The sequence below is a fragment of the Tiliqua scincoides genome, chromosome 5 (genome assembly GCF_035046505.1).
Source record: "Tiliqua scincoides isolate rTilSci1 chromosome 5, rTilSci1.hap2, whole genome shotgun sequence".
In the NCBI taxonomy this organism is placed as follows: Eukaryota; Metazoa; Chordata; class Lepidosauria; order Squamata; family Scincidae; genus Tiliqua; species Tiliqua scincoides.
This window is the reverse complement of record NC_089825.1, coordinates 132,431,256-132,449,708: the sequence shown is the minus strand read 5'-3', so window position 1 is coordinate 132,449,708 and position 18,453 is coordinate 132,431,256. Positions and strand designations below refer to the sequence as shown.

Sequence of the window (18,453 nt, the reverse complement as noted above, 5' to 3'; positions counted from 1 at the left end):
TTCACTCTCCCGCCAGTAGTCTCACCTCAGAAAAGCATTAAACCTAAGACTACCTGGCGGAGGCATCACAAAGGAGAGATTAGCATAATCAGGGTTAACCCATACCTTCATGTTCCCATTCTACACTGTACACACATGAAGAATGCCTGCTTTCAGGTTGAATGCTATATTCCAGTGCTATCATTGAGTTTGGTGTCACCCAGTGCAGCAAAGGTGTTACCCCTGTGGCCTCTCTTCCAGTCTTGTTCTGGCCCTCCCCTCTCATAAGAATGGGTTCAGTTTTCCTGTTGTTGTCAAACTGTTTGGTTGCTCAGACAACACCAGCAATTCAGTTCATGTTTATCAGTTTGTTCAGCTGATACAGGAGTAACTAAGTGATACAGCAGATGTCAAGCAGAGGAGCTCCTGAGCCACAGTAGTTGGGCTTTTATACCTTGTATACTTACAAGTCTTCCCTCTTTATTCGCCCCTCGCAAGCTACGTAGCTCCCATATATGGGCTCATTTTGTACGCTTAGCAAAACCAAATCTTCATGCAAGGCGGATGCCATCACCATTTTTACCCTTTGAGCAAGGTGAGATGCAAGCCTTTTCTAGTTTCCTGTTGTAGCTTCAGTTATTTCACTCTAGCACGCCTAACACTGTTGCTTGTTTTCATGCAAAGCTGTTCTTTAAAACTAAACTAATACACTTGACAATTTCAGACATTTCCCTTGGGTGAATGAGTGCAATCGTGGTTTTTTGACCACTCATGACTTCATTGGGTGACCGCTCATGACTTCCTTGCACCACCCTAATTTCAGCATAACATTATGCAGAGGAATGGAATAAATCTGGAATGGAAGAGGGCTAAACGATTTGGGACAAATCTGTGCTTCTTTATGGCCACATTGCATGCATGTGCCTGGTCAGTGTGGGCCTTGCACCAATGGAATTTTGCCAGCATAATGGATAAGCCATCCAAAACCTATGCAGGCATACTCATAGCACTGTATTGGCATGATGATGGAGTCATATCACTGAGACAAACCCATGACCTCTGGCAAACCCGTGACTTAGGGCCCAAGCCTGTTGGGCCCAGCACCAGCACTCCACCAGTGGGGCCGCGGCTCCAGAGAACAAGTGACGAGGGTTCCCAGTGGTAAGGTTTATCACCAGCCAATGGCAGGGCATTTTGGAGTGGGGGAGGGGTGGGGAGGAGGCAGAACTGGGCAAGGAGAGGTCAGGGAGTGGGAGAGGATGAGCCCAGGAGGGGGCAGAGATGGTGGCAGGCTCTGCTGCCATATCCTAACCCTCCTCCTGGGCCAGGAAACCCAACATGGGTCTCCTCCATTCTGCTCCAGCTCAATAGCAGGCACAGATCCAAGGAAACCCATTGGGGCGGCCTGGTCACTACACGGGGTAAGGGAATGTTTGTTCTGTTACTCTGAGGAGAACTGGCATTGTTTGCTTTCCCCATAGGATGCAGTGGTCACCATTTTGGCACCACTACAGCCCTGGGTGATAAGGAAGTTTAGGACTGGGTTGTTAATAGACTGCAAGGCAGAGCACAGAATCGCATCCCAGAATGTGTTGCCAACAGGGGGATTAATTGATTCTAGAAACGGAGGAAGCTTCAAATGCCCCTACCAAGATCTTCTTGCAAATAGCATTGAACATGAGCCAAAATACTTTTTCTGACACTGGAGTTAAGTATCCCATATTGAAAAAGCACGTCTTTCATCATGTGACATTGCCTCACTAGAAGTCTATTTCCTGAACTATATTGTCTCCCTAGAATTTCAAACACTGCACTGAATGAAAGACAATTTCCAGAATGACCCAGTGAGCTTTCTCTTTCCCATGGGGTGAAAGGATAATTAATCCGCATGTGGATCAGAGAAATAATAAGTAAGAGAATGGTGAGGAGAAAGTGAACTGAGGATAAGAATGGAACCAAGATCTTCCAGTTACAAGGGCCAGAAAAAGAATTTTTGGCTGAAGGAGATGTGTTCTGCAAAGCAAGTTAGAAGGAAAGACAGTGGGCAGCACATCTCTATTCAGAGAAATATGTATGTCTCTGATGTGACTCAGCTACAAAGGTAAGGTTGAGACCTATTTAGCATATGTTTAAATGACCCACAGCAGAGAAGAAATCTTGTTATATGAAAAGGCTTCATATTTGCAAATACAGTACTGAAGGTGCTAAAGGTACTCACCATATGTCTAGCATCTTATCAGAGAGTTGATAAGAGAGGATATTTGGGGGGGGGGTGTAATTGAACTCTGTTTATTAAAAACAGATTATTGCTCCTTGACAAGGGCAATCTTATAACACTCTGTATGGAGAAATGATGTACAATCTTACCTGGCTCATAATTTTTTGGTTGAAAATATCCAGAATATATCTTTATTTCTGAGAATCAGTTTGAAAAATCAGTTTCTTCTAATTTCAAGGTTACAGGTATTAACAATTCTCCTTTATAGAAAGAAAGAAAGAAAGAAAGAAAGAAAGAAAGAAAGAAAGAAAGAAAGAAAGAAAGAAAGAAATTTAAAGGAAAAATTTAGGTTTCTTTTCATTTTTATGGTGAAAACATGTAGATTGGTTGATTGTGCCAAATATTTTGCTTACAAGGAAATATTTTACAAAAATTTTTTAACTACCCCAACAATGTTTATAATACAAATGATGATTAAATGTGGGGGACATTTCTTTAATTCTTTCATTCTGAGCAGATTCCATGAGTTTGTATTTACATGTGAAGGCCAGAAAAGGTTTCTACCTGCTGCCTCTGCTCCCAAACATTATATACCAATCTTCTGAATAGAGTATGATACAAAGGAAGAGTCCAGAAATAGCCTTTCTGGTGTACAGAACACAGATAAGAGCCTGTATGTTATGCATGTATAAGCTCTTTTCAGAAGGTCAGACCAATGCAAGGAAGGACCAATTAGCATGTTTCCATTTGCACATACTGACTGTGTATCTGAAGATAGCTCAGGTATGTATCATATGAGTAAGAATGAATCATGTCCAAGAAAAAGTGGGGGCAAGCATCAGGTATTTTGGGGTTCTCCAACACAGTGAACTAGGCTGTAGTTTTAAGAGGTGTTTTTTTTGTTTGTTTTGTTTTCTCCTTTATTTGGGTGGGTGTACTAAATAAAACAGAAAAGGACAAATGTCATTGAGGCTCTAATCCAATACACACTTTCCTGGGAGTTAGCCACATTGAATGCAATGAGTTTTACTTCTGAGTGAAAATACTCAGGAATGCACTGCAAAACAATCAAGTGCACTGCCCAACATGCAAACGTTTTGACCTTCATCTTTTCCAATATGTTATGATCTTCTGTTTCTGCCTTTGTAACTCTTTCTCTAGATCAGTGATTTTCAACCTTTTTCATCTCATGGCACATTGACAAGGCACTAAAATTGTTAAGGCACATCATCAGGTTTTTGACAATTGACAAGGCACACCATGCTGCCAGTGGGGGGCTCACATCCCCATTGGCCCTACTAATAAATGATCTTCCCCCAAACTCCTGTGGCACACCTGAAGACCACTTGTGGCACACTAGTGGCTGCTCTAGATGGCTGCTCTAGATGATCATGTGATGGCAAAAATGGAAACGGACAATGAATCTGCAATTTCAGAATTCATCCTTCTTGGATTTGGAGATGTGCAGGATCTGCAGATTCCTCTCTTCCTGCTCTTCCTCTTAATTTACATTGCAACCATGGCTGGGAACTTTCTCATAGTACTGCTCATCATAGCTGACCAGCACCTTCACACACCCATGTACTTCTTCTTAGGAAATTTGTCTGTCCTGGAACTCTGCTACAGCTCCACCATTCTACCCCAGATGCTGGTCAGTTTCCTATCTGGGGATAAGGGCGTTTTCATTAGGCTCTGCATCATGCAATGTTTTTTCTTTGGTGGCTTGGCTGGCACTGAATGTTACCTTCTGTCTGTGATGTCTTATGACCGCTATTTAGCAATATGCAGACCCCTCCATTATGCAGCTCTGATGAGTCGCAGGCTCTGCAAATATCTGGCATGTGGATCTTGGATCAGTGGGTTTATGGCCTGTACCATCATCACGTCGTTCATGTCACAGCTCACTTTCTGTGGCTCAAATGTAATCAACCATTTTTTCTGTGACTCTTCTATAATTATAAAACTGTCCTGCAGTGACACCCAGCTCGTTTCTACATTGTTAGTTATTTTGAGTTGTGCATTTACCCTTCCTCCTTTTGTCCTAACGCTGGCTTCCTACGTTTGTATCATTTCTAAAGTCTTCAGAATTTCTTCGGTGGCCAAGAGGCAAAAGACATTCTCCACTTGCTCCTCTCATCTCACTGTTGTGACTATTTTCTATGGGACCCTCATGATTGTCTACATGTTACCAGAAACCAATGAACTGATAGATATCAACAAGTTCTTCTCTGTTGGCTACACCATTCTGACACCCTTGGTGAACCCCCTCATCTACAGCCTGAGAAATCGAGAGGTCAAGAGAGCCCTGAAAAGAGTTCTTCACCGATGTTGCATTTAGCCAGAAGATGACTTTTTGTGTTGTTTTGGATAAAGGTGGTCTGAAGGAAAAGAAACAGTAATTGGTTGTTGTTGTGCATATGATTTGTGCAACATTCTGTATTAGACTGCAAAGTAACTGAACCAAGATCCAGAATACTGCTGGTTCATATCTTGCTTATACTGTGATTTCTGCATGTAAACTTATGCATGGTCCTAACCAGTGCTTTTTTTTTGTAAAAAAAAAAAAAAAAAAAAAAAAAAGGGGGTGCAGGAACTCACAACTTGTTAATCTTTTATTTATTTATTTATTTTTAAACCATTTTTTATTGGATAAATAAAATATTTTTTATGTGCTTCCCCCCTAAAGTTGAACTTACTTCTGAGTAGACATGCATAGAATTGGGCTGTCAATCTCCACATCCCCTTCCCCCTAGCTACTTTTTCTACACATGGGGGAAAATACTGTACAGGTGCACTTGTAGCATGTAGTATGTAGTGTGGCACTACTTTGAGGAGAGGAAGCAGTGAATGGATTCCGAAAAATGGCTTACATGAGTTCCATGTAGTAAAATTACTCTAAGCAACTGTGGGAGTAAGAACAAAAAAGGAATTCTTACACGAGAGGGGTCCTTAGGTGCACATAGAAACAGCTACATTTGCAAACAAGGGATTAAATATGGTTTAATTCAGGTATCAGAATACTCTATGTCTTTGGGAAGGCGCTTGGCATGCAATTGTATGTTCTCAACTGTTACCCTACACATGCCCGATCTTGTCTGATCTCGGAAGCTAAGCAGGATCAGGCCTGGTTAGTACTTGGATGGGAGACTGCCTGGGAATACCGGGTGCTATAGGCTTATACCATAGTCTTTCGAGACTGAAGGTTGCCAACCATATGCTGCCCTGAGCAGCTGCTGTGCATTGCTGGAGAGGAGCTGCAAACACTGGCTGGCAGAGGGCATGCTTGTGGGGGAAGGATGAGGAGGATCTCTGGCAAGGCTGGACAGCACTTTGTACACTTAGAATCCCTTTTCACCTGCCCTTAGCATGTGAAAACGGGTGCAGATATATATCTCTGCCAGGATTATGAGCCCAATCCTAGGTATGTCTACTCTGAAGTAAGTCTCGTTGTAGTCAATGGAGCTTACTCCTAGGAAAGTGCCTAGGATTGCAGCCTAAGAGCCTAATCCTATGCATGTCTACTCAGAAGTCCACTTTAGTGAATGGGGCTTACTGTGGATAGGATGGCAGCCTCAGGACCCAATCCTGTGCCTGTCTACTCAGAAGTCAGTCCCATTAGAGTCAATGGGGCTTCCTCCCAGGAAAGTGTGGAGAGGACTGCAGCCTCAGAGCCCTTCCTCTGCCTGTCTACTCAGGCTGCAAGGCTATGACACTTTCCCAGAAGTAAGCCCCATGGAACACAATGGAACTTACTTCTGAGTAGACATGCATAGGCTTGGGCTCTCAGGCTGCAAGGCTATGCACGCTTTCCCAGGAGCAAGCCCCATTGAGCACAATGAGACTTACTTCTGAGTAGACATGCCTAGGCTCGTGCTGTAGATTGGCTGGGGGGCTGCACCAGCCAGCTTCCTTCCCCTCCTCCTCTGCCAAGCCAGTACCTGGGCATTCCGTGGGTGCCGCAGTCCGTCTCCCTGGCAGGCTGGCTGTGCGACCTCCTTCTCGGCGTCGGCGCATGTCCCCTGCGCCCTCCACCGGCTTGGAAGCTGCACGGGGAAGCATAGCACGGGGAGGGGAGGCGGGCTGGGCTCAGGCGAGAGCTTGGGGGTGGGGGCAGGAGGGGGTCGTTGTGCGGTCAGGCAGGGGCCAGGCGCCCGCCCACCCTGCACCCCCCAGCACCCACCCAGCGAATTCCTCTGTTTTGCTCCCCCCCAGGAATCCCTCCGAAGGGGAGGGGCCCCTGCAAAAAGGTGCCAGAACTCCGTCCCCCCGCGTTCCATTAGAAAGAAAGCCCTGGTCCTAACTGTCATCCTCTTAGTGTTGTGCACTCCTCTAAATCAAACTCAGCATACCAAGCTCATTTCCAAGAAGACTGGGAAGTAGCTCCATGAATTCTGAGCCCATTATATCATCAAGAATGCTTTCCCTTCATCCTGTAACTGCATCCAATCCCATCTTACCCAACCTCTATGCCAGTATCAGTGGTTACTTCTCCTTCTTTGGTAGCATGGAAGGGGAAGGAAATTTTGTGTCTCTGCCCTCTCTCCCTTTGATCCCCTCTTGCCCTCCACTTCTTCCCTCTCTCTTGCATGAAATGCTACTTTTGCATTCGCTGTGACCAACATTCAAACACAAATATCATGCTTCTGCCATGGCTACTTTGGCCCTTACTGATGCTGGATCAGGCCTGGCAATTTTGGATATTTAAGTTGGATGCACTTGTCAAATGATGCATCACAGCCCTCTACATGTTCAATAAAAGTTAAATCTTCTCATTGTCTGCCTGCCTGCCTAAACAGTGGGAACAAAGGTTGTTAGGTATGCACCCACAGGCCTTATCCCATTCCCTTCTCAGTGCTGGAGCAGTTACTTGAAGGAAAATTTTCTTTCACATACTGAGAATCCTTTTGTTTCTTAATTGGTATCTCTCGCTGTTTGAAACGACACTCCTGAGGTAGACAGTTGAATCCTAAGACAGTGAATCCTAACTAAGCACCATTAAAATTGACCAGATTAAGTTCATTGTGACTGACTCAAGCCCCATTACACTTGATAGAATTAGGGAATTGTAACTTTCTTTAGATGTAACCTCTGGGGAGGGGAAGTGAACTGTGACCCTGGGATTAGTCCTTCCAAGTTTGTGACACTCCGCCATGTGGGTGGGGGGACTGGCTTTAAAAGTGTTAAATCTCCTCCCTTTGAGGTAAAATTTCCCATCCTTTTCTAAATGACAGTTGGAACACCTGGCCCAACTTCCAGACATCACCATATATGAGCATTATGTTCTCCCCACACGCAGAGAGAGACCCACACACCAGTATATTATTAATTTATACTATTTCATCACAGCCTATGCTAGGCTGGTTATAGTCTCCAATTCAGAATCTAGCTAACATCACACCCACAATAATAATAATAATAATAATAATAATAACTTTATTTCTACCCCGCCTTTCTCCCCGAAGGGACTCAAGGCAGTTTACAACATATTAAAAACAATTTAAAAAACAAATAAAAACATATTAACACATACTAAAAACAGCAGTCAGAGTAAAAAAAATAGGTAAAAAGAGCATAGAGCAGCAGCAAGTCATAAAAGAATCAGGCCTGTAAAAAAATATTAAAAGATGTTAAAAAGATGTTAAAAAGCCAAGAACTCAGAAGGCCTGTTTAAACAGAAGGGTCTTCAGGCCTTGCCGAAAGGTCTCAAGAGAGGGAGCCATTCTTAAGTCAAGGGGAAGGGAGTTCCATAGCGTTGGTGCCACTACTGAGAAGGCCCTATTTCTTGCAGCCGCCCCACGTACCTCCCTAGGCGGCGGCACTTGTAAAAAGGCCTTCTCTGATGACCTGAGAGGGCGAGCCGGATTGTACGGGAGCAGGCGATCTCTAAGATACCCTGGTCCAGAGCAGTATAGGGCTTTACAGGTCAATACCAGCACCTTGAATTGGGCCCGGAAACGAATGGGCAGCCAGTGCAGCCGCTGGAGAAGCGGACTGACAGGGTCGAACCGCCTACCTCCAGTAACCACACGGGCCGCCGCATTCTGCACTAGTTGCAGTTTCCGAACCGTCTTCAAGGGCAGCCCCACATAGAGTGCGTTTTTAGAGCCCCACACACCAGCATGTTTTATTATTTTAATATATAATATTATATATATTGCCATTATTACTAGTTGGCAACCTTCAGTCTCGAAAGACTATGGTATAGCGCTCTGAAAGGTGGTTCTGGAACAGCATCTAGTGTGGCTGAAAAGGCCGATTCGGGAGTGACAATCCCTTCCACACTGGGAGCAAGTGCAGTCTGTCCCTGGCCTGTCTCCCTGGCTATGGGCCTTCCTTCTTTGTCTCTTAGCCTCAGACTGTTGGCCAAGTGTCTCTTCAAACTGGGAAAGGCCATGCTGCACAGCCTGCCTCCAAGCGGGCCGCTCAGAGGCCAGGGTTTCCCACTTGTTGAGGTCCACTCCTAAGGCCTTCAGATCCCTCTTGCAGATGTCCTTGTATCGCAGCTGTGGTCTACCTGTAGGGCGCTTTCCTTGCACGAGTTCTCCATAGAGGAGATCCTTTGGGATCCGGCCATCATCCATTCTCACAACATGACCGAGCCAACGCAGGCGTCTTATCATCATCATCATCATCATCATCATGCCAAACTTCATGAAACACAGTTGTAAACTGGTATTGAGCAATTGATACAAGTCTCAGCCTGAGACCCAAGTATCAACTAGGTATCGGTGCAATATGTACAATGTTCCTAAAAGCACTCTTTTTTGCCGATCTGATGGTGTTATTTCAGTAAGCTGCAGTTGTTTAAGTAGTTTGCAGAACTTTTCAAGATTGTTCCAAGTGCCCCAACAACAATGGAGACCACTTTGGTATGCTTTGTCCGTAGTGATTTCAATAACCAGGTCTTGGTATTTTGTCTTCTTTCTAGTTCTCTTTATCAACTCTGGCATCTCCAAGAACTGCAGTATCAACTAGCCAGTCCCACAGGATTTTGACTTGTTCAAAATCTTTAGGTGGCGCAGATCTAAGTAGCCGCATTGGGCCTGCTGCCACTTTATCCAGAGTAAGGGGAATTGATTCCTCTTGCTCCAGGCTGAGCCACTTTCAGCCTCCAACCTGCCTTGGATGTGGGGCAGGCGTGCTGGCCTGCCTGCTCTAGGATAGGTTAGAATTGGGCTGTCAGTCTCTGGCTCTCAGCCCTGGATATCACCAGGCTGTTAGCTCCCTTTTCTTGGTACTTCCCTTTTGTTCTCCTTCTCTGTTTCTGTAATAAAATCTTTGTTCACTCTGAGAGCTCTGTGTTTGTGTGTCCTTTCGGATCATCCTGCCAAGCCAGTATATCAATAAAAAAGGTTCAATGCATAAACCACCTTGCTTGGTCCAGATTTGGCTTACAGGATGGCCCCTATAGTACCACAGATTAAGAAACAAATGGCATGTGCTAAGGCTCATAGGCCTCTTGTTCTGCTTAACTTCCAACAGACTAAATGCTAATTCAGCAGGCCACTCTTTGCAAATAGCCAGAGTTCTGAACTGTCCAAATGTTTGCACAAGAATATGATGACTTTGTCATTCTAGATGTGAGAAGACCTGGAGTTCAAGTTGATATAGGTCACAAAATGTACCATGACCATTCTTACAGTACACATACAGTACACAGTCTCCCATTGATGAACAATTATGAATTTCATGCAGCAGATGAATGCATTTTGTTCACCAAGATACTTTGAAAAAAAAATGACGGAACTAATCAGCTAACTTAAAAAAAAAAAAATTAAAACAGTGTTGTCCAGGGCCAGACTTACCCACCTTAAGGAGCAACCTGCCTGGCAAGCCCAGGTCCAGGTGCATGCTGGGAGGGGCTGGGAAGGCTGCAGCAGGGCAAAGCACAGGCTATTGGTCAATGGAGCAGAAATATGCTGTAAGAACATTAACTCTTGTTTACATACATCAATCAGCCTACAGTGATTTTTGTTGTTGTTAGAACTTGTATGAAGAGCCCTAGTGGATCAGGCCAAAGGCTCATCTAGTCCAGCTTCCTGTATCTCACAGTGGCCCACCAGATGCCCCAGGGAGCACACAAGACAGCAGGACACAACCTGTGTCCTGTGTCCTGTGTCCTGCTGCCCTAATGATGCAGTTTTCAAGAACCTATCAACTAGGACTTTAGGTGAAGATTTACTGTACTAAGAATGAAAGACAAAGACCTGGACAAGCCTGAAAAATCCACCTCTTTCACCCCACTGTGTGGCAGCCAGCTGTGGAACTCCTCACAAATGCTACTCTTCCAACTAGTGCACTGTAGAAGTCCAATGTGCAACCATGTCCCTTCCACTGCCCTTGCAATTGCTAGTAGTGGGAGAAGAAACTGAGTGGTCTGGGTTCTGTTGTGACCTGAAGCAGAGGAAGAGAGTATAAAATCAGGGTTCAAATGGATGTGTAGTACCTCCAGCCTCCTACCCCTCATTTTCTGTAAGGGTATAGGAGGAAAGGAGTAGGCAAGATACCAGGGAAACAGTAACTAGGAAATATTCAACAGGGTGGAGACCACAGACCAATATGAATTGCTGCACAATTTTGGGCGTTTCTCTTTTAGGCAATGCAGCCAAAGACGAGGAATCCCACAGATCTGACGGTTGTTGTAAGCCTGCTGGCCGCTATGGGGGTGGAAGGTGGGGGGGGATAGAAACCTCTTAAATAAATACATTCTAAATAAATATTGCCTGTCTGATGTGCTTCTGCCCTTCTAGCACAGAACACACATTTGAAAGAGCTATTCTGAAAATTGTACACTGCTTACCTTACATGTTACAAGATCTTCAACTGGATTGCCCAATGTTTACATTTTTATTGGGAAAAAGTCACTGGAGCAGAGGGTCCACATTTGATCAGAGATCTCTGAGTTTGCAGGGAACGTTGGCGTGGCAGGATTTAAAATTTTTAATTTAAATTTTCCTTTAGATCAGGGGTCTCCAAACCCCGGCCCAGGGGCCAGATGCAGCCCGCAGTGAGCCTCTATCTGGCCTGTGGCCAGTCTCTGATCCCCTGAGCACTTCTGGCCCCGTTGACCAAACACAACCAGAGTTGTGCTTGTTGGTTGAGGGAATGGGGGTCCATTTAAGTGTGTGCTTTATTTCTTGGGTTGTGTTCATGCTTGGAGAAGTCCTGGACAATTGAACCCATTCATTTATTCATTCATCTAAGTTCCATCTCTAATGTATTTATTTAAATTTTATATATATATTTTTCCAGCCCTTGACACTGTGCCAGATATTTGATGCAGCCCTTCAGCCAAAAAGTTTAGAGACCCCTGCTTTAGATGACTGTCCCATATCAATCAGTGCCATTACTGAGGCTTTTAGCTGGGGGTGGGGAGCAACCTGACCTTTTTCTGCAGTGGGGCTTATGACAGCATTGGAAGGAGGTGATTATATCAAGAGAATAGTGCAGGCAGTGTTGTGAGTAAGCATTTCTACACTGGCAGTTATTTGAATGTAGAATTTAGTAGACAGGACATTTTGAACACCAGCTAAGAGGGTCACAACAGTGATTCTCAGTGCAAGCCTATGCGTACCTACTCAGAAGTAAGCCCCATTGAATTCAGGTCTGCAATCTTATACATGCTTCCCTGGAAGTAAGACCCACTAAATTTCTCCTGAGTATATCTACATAGGATTACAACCTTCGTAAGTCCAAGCGATCTCCAGGAAATTTAGATCTTACTGCATTGCAACTATTATTGCCACCACCATCTTCAGTTGGCCAACCAAATTATTTTCAAAATAATTCCTTTGGCAGAAAAAATTTTAAAATCTGTTTTGGGCTTCCTATCACTGGCATAGCTAGATGGGGGCAGCACACTAGGTTTTGCAGGGAGCCTCCTCCTCCTGCAAGCAGCTCCTCCTCCTCCCCTGGGGAGCCATGTGGGTGGGGGGAACGGAGGCAAATGGCTCCCCAGGGGAGGGGAAAGAGCCACTGGCATGCTGCAGGGAGGCTCCCTGCAAAACTTAGTGTGCTGCCTCCCTAGCTACGCCAGTGCTTCCTTCCAAGGCAAAATGTCCAAGAATTTTCAAAGGAAGCTGAAGAAGTTTCTATAAGGAAAACAAAATTGAGAAGGTGGTTGCTGCTCTGGCCTGATGTCAGAAACTGAGTTGCACTAATTTTCTCACTCAAGTTCTTCATGCATACAAAAGAAGCCAGAAGATCTCTAGCAGTGAGTGTTCTCGTCTCCATGGCAAAGGAGCTTCCATGCTAGTCATCCCAGAGAACTGGCATGCAGAAGAACATCATTCAAAACAGTACGGCTATCAAATATTTAGGAAAGTAGATAGAGCCATTGGTAGAGAGGTGTGTATTTTTAGCATCTAATGGACCAGTTCTATCTCTTTCCCTCTCTGATGCAGCTGTGCCACCAAAGCACACACTTTATCCTGGGGGGGGGGGCAGTCCTGGAGACTCCTCACAGCAACCCACATTTGGTGTCTGTTCTTGCCCCCATATATACCGGGGCCAGCCAATCAGAATAGGGCGACCTCATATTCACAAGACTGTCTTGTGACCCTTTCTGATTGGCTGTCCAGTGGTGCAGCCATAGCCTACGTGACTCTGCACACATTCTCCCAGGTCATATGGCTCCCACCTAACACAGGTGCAGTTGATTGCTAATCACACAGTGATTGCTGTTCCAATGTTTGCATTTCATACCAGGCCTGGGCATCAAGGCCCCTCCTGCCACGTCCTGCCTTTCAGCAATCCAGGCCCTGGGATGCCAAAGGCCTGACAATGCCCAATTCCAGCCCCCAAGTTCTCACTTGCCCACTTCCAGAAGGGAGCCTCCAGGTGATCAGATAAAGAGAGGTAAGAGCATGTGAACCACCCGGACAGGAAGCAGCACTGATGGAGAGGCCTGCACCACCCTTTTGACACCACAGATGGACACCTGGCGAGCTCATAAGAACCAAGTGGCACAGGGTTGTGGGGAGGGTGGATGTAGGACAGAACAGCAGGTGGACCTCCAACCTGCTCAGATTCTGCACAGGATCCATTGGTAGCCATTTGGAGTTGCAGCACCTGTGCTGATTGGGCCCTGGGAGGTGAACCAGAGACATCAATATGGATTGCATCACCTGGTGCAAGAGCTCTTTGTGTCAGCCCCACGATGGACCTCCTCCTATACCAGTTCGTAAAGAATAAATTACAATATCATATGCAAAGCCTAAATGCAGTGGCATCACTATGGTTAGTGTCACACCCCCCCCCCATTAACTGTATTTACTAATTTAAATATTTAACAGTACAGTTCACTCAACAAATCAGTCTCCAACTTGATGACACTCGCGCAGCTGAATAAGAGTTCTAGTAAATGGTGCCCTGGCACAATCTGCATGTTCCCAAGAGAGTATTTCTTGTTTGGCCATCGTCACCTGCAGCAGACCCACCAGCGACTGGATTTTTTCCCCCTGAACAGGTGTGCAAGCCATGGGGTGAAGGACCAAATCCTAAACTCTCCAGTGCCAGCGCTGACCTCCAGCACTGGTGCTGTGTGCAGTAAACAAGCCACAAAGCACATTTTGCAGCACTGGGAGACCAAGGAGCACCAGCACTTGGCTGGCACCAAATGGAGCTGGGCCCGGCCCTGGTAGGCCAACCCTTACCAGGGAAGCGCCCACGGTAAGATGCACTGCTGGTTGGTGGTGCGGAGTTTTTGGGTGGGAGGTGAGGCATTCTAGGGTAGGAGAAGGCAGGAGAAGGGGGATGGGGGTAGAACCAGGGCCAGAGGGGGGTGGGACTGTTGGAGCCCTGCTGCACCAGATCCTATGCTCTGTGTTGGGCTGAAAGGGGACGAATGTCCCCTTTCCCCAAGGAGACCCTGGCAGCTGTCGTGGTGCCCAATGGTAGCCATTTTGCCACTGCTGCTCTTTAGGGTGCCAGACAGCTTAGAATTGGGTTGTAAGTCTCTAGAAACATGATCCTAGGGGCAGGGCCCTCTGGGACACCAAATTCTTTCACAACGGCCTGTAGGTACAAGCACCTTAAAATATTCATTGGATCCCACCTATCCTATTAACATGAAGCAGATCATGTGCAATATGGTAAGCCTCTCCTTTACAGCTGCCTGCAGGTATTCTCCAAGACTGAACTCTCACCTCTTCCTTAGTGTATTCCGGAACAACTATAAAAATAAAACTTGTTTTTACCCCCAGTGATGCCCATTGGAGATGACACTTAGCAGATTATCTCTCCTGCAATTATCTCAACAATTGTCATTTCTTTTCCTGGCCCAATTCCAGAAACTTTCCAGACCGTACAAGAAAAAAAAGAATCTATAAGCAAGACTGGAAGTGTTTATAAACCCCTCTGTTTGAGTCATGGAGAGCTGCAATGAGAGTTGAAAAATGGCAGGACTCTGCCAGTTGGAACTGTGACAGGTTCCCCCTTTTACCATATAGTTTGATTTCAAATTGGTGTACCTCGGCTGTCCTTTAGAGAACATTTTGATAACCTTGTCGATGCACCAGACAAGACTGATGTGGTTCTCTTTAGGCAGCACATGGGCAGGGTTGACTGCCATCTAATTGAGCTTGTTCATGCCTACAGATAGAAGAGAGTCTCCCCTCTAGAGAAGCATGGCTGCCACAGTGTTGAGAATACTGGCACTGCTGTTTCTGCTGCTTATCAAGGAGTGCAAAGTGGAGAACACCCAGTGCCCTGCGTCTCATCCCTTCCCTGTTCCGCACGAATGGGACTATCCAGGCGACTTTGTCATTGGTGGAATGGTGTCCCACATAATTTCTCTGTTGAATGGAAATTCCTTTCGGGAAAATCCGCTTCTGGATGTAGGTTATGATCTTCCTATGTAAGATTTTTCTGAGTCAAACACGCTTTGAAACCTAAGAATTTGAGAGGCAGGAAACAGAATTCCCAGCTAACAGGAATGGAAGGAAAACCCCTATTTTTCTTGGTCATTGACCGTTTATGAGTCTCATGCTTTTAACTGATAACCACTGACCTGGACTTCATTCTCCTTCCCCCAGAAGAGCTCTGAGTGTCGCTCTCTGTCTCTATCTCTGAATTGTGCTGAATTTCACAGCAGCACCATAACTTTCAAGAAGGACAATAATGTGGTAAACAAAAATCTGAGATTTTTTTTTTTGGGGGGGGGGGGATCTTTAAAAAAAGTCACCATCACAAAATAGCAAAATCTGACTATATAAATTGCCCCCCCCCCCCAAAAAAAAAAAAAAGACAGAAAAAAAAGACAACAGAATTGGAAATGGGCCTTGCCAATATCTTCCAGATATCATGTGCTGGTGAAAAGGAGAATATTATGGGATGTGGATTGAGTTACTGAGTAGAGAATGCTTCTAGCCTTATAATCTGAAGATAATCTTTAGCATAGGAAATGACATCATGTTTGTGGGAGAAAATGAAACATTAGAAAACAAGACACCCAATTTAAACTGATTTTTTTTAAAAATTTGTTATGGCTTCAAAACATAGAATATGTTTGTGAATAAACAAAGAATTACGTTTGTAGAGTGATAACAAAGTTCTACCAGCATTCCCTGGCCTTGGCATTCGCTGTCAATGAGATCAACACAAACCCCAAGATTTTGCCTAACGTCACACTGGGATTTCACATCTATGACAGCTACAATAATGTGAAGTTGACTTATCGAACCCTGCTGAACCTGCTCTTCAAATCCCATAGATTCATCCCCAACTACAAATGTGGCCTCCAGCAAAACCTGATAGCTGTCGTTGGGGGACTAAGCTCTGATATCTCCTTCTACATGGCAGACATCTTGAGTCTTTACAAGATCCCACAGGTAAGACCTGGGTGTTGCGGATCAATCTCAGGCTGTCTCACTCTTCTATTCTGAGTGGCTTTTGTTCAGAAAGATGGAGAGGGACGAGGGAAGATCAAAGCCTTATATGAAAAGCAAAATCAAATGGAGAATAGCTTCAAACCATGGAGGAAACGCACAATGTGGCATGAAGCCTAGCACATTCTAGCATTTAGCAGAGTCTTGCATGTATCAGGTTTCCTTACTATCTCCCAAAGCTGCATCATATTTAAACATTGTCCTTACAGCCAATGTCCTACAATAGCTATACTTAAGTATGTGCAACTATCAAACTTGTATTCTTCTCCAGTTTACTCCATCCTCTACCCTACTTCTGTTATCTTCCTGGAATTGGCATCTGGGTTGTAGGATGCTCATGGCAAGGATCTGTTAATTTTACTTAAAGATAGCAATTGCATTCAGAATTTCATTTCACTAAAATTTAATAGCATAAAAAGCCACTCAGTTATACGTGCATACAGATATTCTTTGTATGTATGCTTACCTGGGAGTAAACCTCATCCAAATGGATTGAGCTTAGTTCTGAGCAAGTATACAAGAATTGCACTTCTAGTCAATTAAAAAAAAATACCTTTCTTTTTAGCTCACCTATGGCTCATTTGCCCCAGCTGAAAATGATGGAACCCAATTCCCTTCCTTTTACCGCACAGTCTCCAATGAAGATCACCAGGTTAGGGGGATTCTCTTTCTATTACAGTACTTTGGTTGGAGATGGGTTGGGCTGTTGGTCATGGACGACGACAACGGAGATAGATTCCTGCAGGCTTTCGAGCCTTTGCTGTCTCCGAATCAAATATGTTCTGCCTTCTCACAAAGAATCCCAAAACAAGCCCGGTCCCCTGCCTGGAATGCGGATGGGCAAAGGCTTGAACATAAGTATCAACCTCTCCTGGATAAGCAAGTCCGAGTGTATATCATCTACGGTGACACCACGATCCTTGTGTGGCTGGTCTCACTAATGGTGCAAATGGATCCTGAGTACGAGGAAAACGTATCTGTTGGAAAGATGTACATTTTGACAGCCCAGATTGATTTGGCCACCATTGTCATGGCAAGGTTCTGGAATTTTGGAAGATTTGAAGGAATCATTACCTTAAGAAACCACCACAAGGAACCTGCAGGTTTTCAGGTATACCTTCAGAATGCCAGGCAATACTGGACCCATAGAAATGGTTTCTTGAAAGAATTCTGGGAGCAAGCATTCATCTGCTCATCTCAAAGTCCCAGTGTGCCTGCAAAAGATGGCGAAACATGTACTCTGGAGGAGAAGCTGGAGAACCTTCCTATGACTGTGTTTGAGATGCACATGACTGGCCACAGCTATGGAATCTACAATGCTGTGTATGCTGTGGCATACGCCTTGGATGCCATATACTCAACCAGATCCAAGCCCAGGACAATGCTGTGGAGTAGAAGCCATGACCTTCTAGATCTCCAGCCTTGGCAGGTATTGTCTTCACAATGAAATATCTGGAGATAGATACACAGATATTTTTCAACAACATGCATCTTCTTATCTAGGATCAACATGTGAATTGTGTACCAGCTAAGGGCCCAATCTTATCCAAATTTCAGCACCAATGCAGCTGTACCAATGGGATGCACACTGCATCCTGCAGTGGGAGGGCAATTATGGAGGCCCCTCTGGGTAAGGGAACATTTGTTCCTTTTTTGGGGGGGCTGCACTGCAGCTTCATTTGCTCTGGAAAGTTGGATAGGATTGAGCCCTCAATCATTTCTCTCTCTCTCTCTCTCTCTCTCTCTCTCTGTGGACAGTATGTGACACATATGTCCAGTACAGGTCTCCCCCCCCCCCGAAACACAACACAATAAATCAGGTCTTGACCCACCAGTGGATCCTGACCCACAGTTTGGGAACCACTGTCCTATCTAGATGAAACTCTTTCCCCTTAAACGTGGGCACCTACATGAAGGAGGCAGATGCAACTTTGGCATCCTTTGTGAGAGTGAGCACCATGACTTCAACCCCAGGTTGCCTCAAGCCAACCCCAGGTTTTCACCAACCCCTGGAATGATGGTCAAGGTGACAGAATTGCTCTGCCCATTCCAAGTCTGAGAGTCTTTGAGATGAAGTTTGCAGGTCAAGCTGGAGAAGTCGCCAGCCTGCGTCTCTGAGCCAGACAGCCTCTTGAGATTGGTTCTTGTTCCCTCACACAGGGTTCCCCTCTTTCTTGCTGATCTTAGGCACACCAGATCCCTAATCTCACTCCCCATCTTGCACTCTACCTGCCAGTAGTGGCCACCCTGGCTAAAACACCACACCTCAAAGACAGTTTGGGTTTGGCAAAAAAACTGCCTACCAACTGCCCATCAGGCTGAGAGCAAAAATTTCTACCTGGTTCCTAAACGTGGCCATCTTTTCTCAGA

The 18,453-nt window shown here is 45.2% G+C and overlaps 1 protein-coding gene and 1 long non-coding RNA gene across 2 annotated transcripts; both read left to right on the top strand.

The window, feature by feature from the left end:
• Positions 1-430: 430 nt before the first annotated feature.
• On the top strand, positions 431-17,246 carry LOC136654139 (uncharacterized). The gene is made up of 3 exons (XR_010794583.1): positions 431-574; positions 15,909-16,026; positions 16,649-17,246. It is a non-coding gene; the product is annotated as an uncharacterized lncRNA (long non-coding RNA).
• Positions 3,594-4,718, top strand: LOC136654138 (olfactory receptor 5B21-like). The gene has a single exon (XM_066631024.1). It carries the CDS (start codon positions 3,594-3,596, stop codon positions 4,533-4,535), a length of 942 nt encoding a protein of 313 aa, XP_066487121.1. The 3' UTR covers positions 4,536-4,718.
• Positions 17,247-18,453: the final 1,207 nt, after the last annotated feature.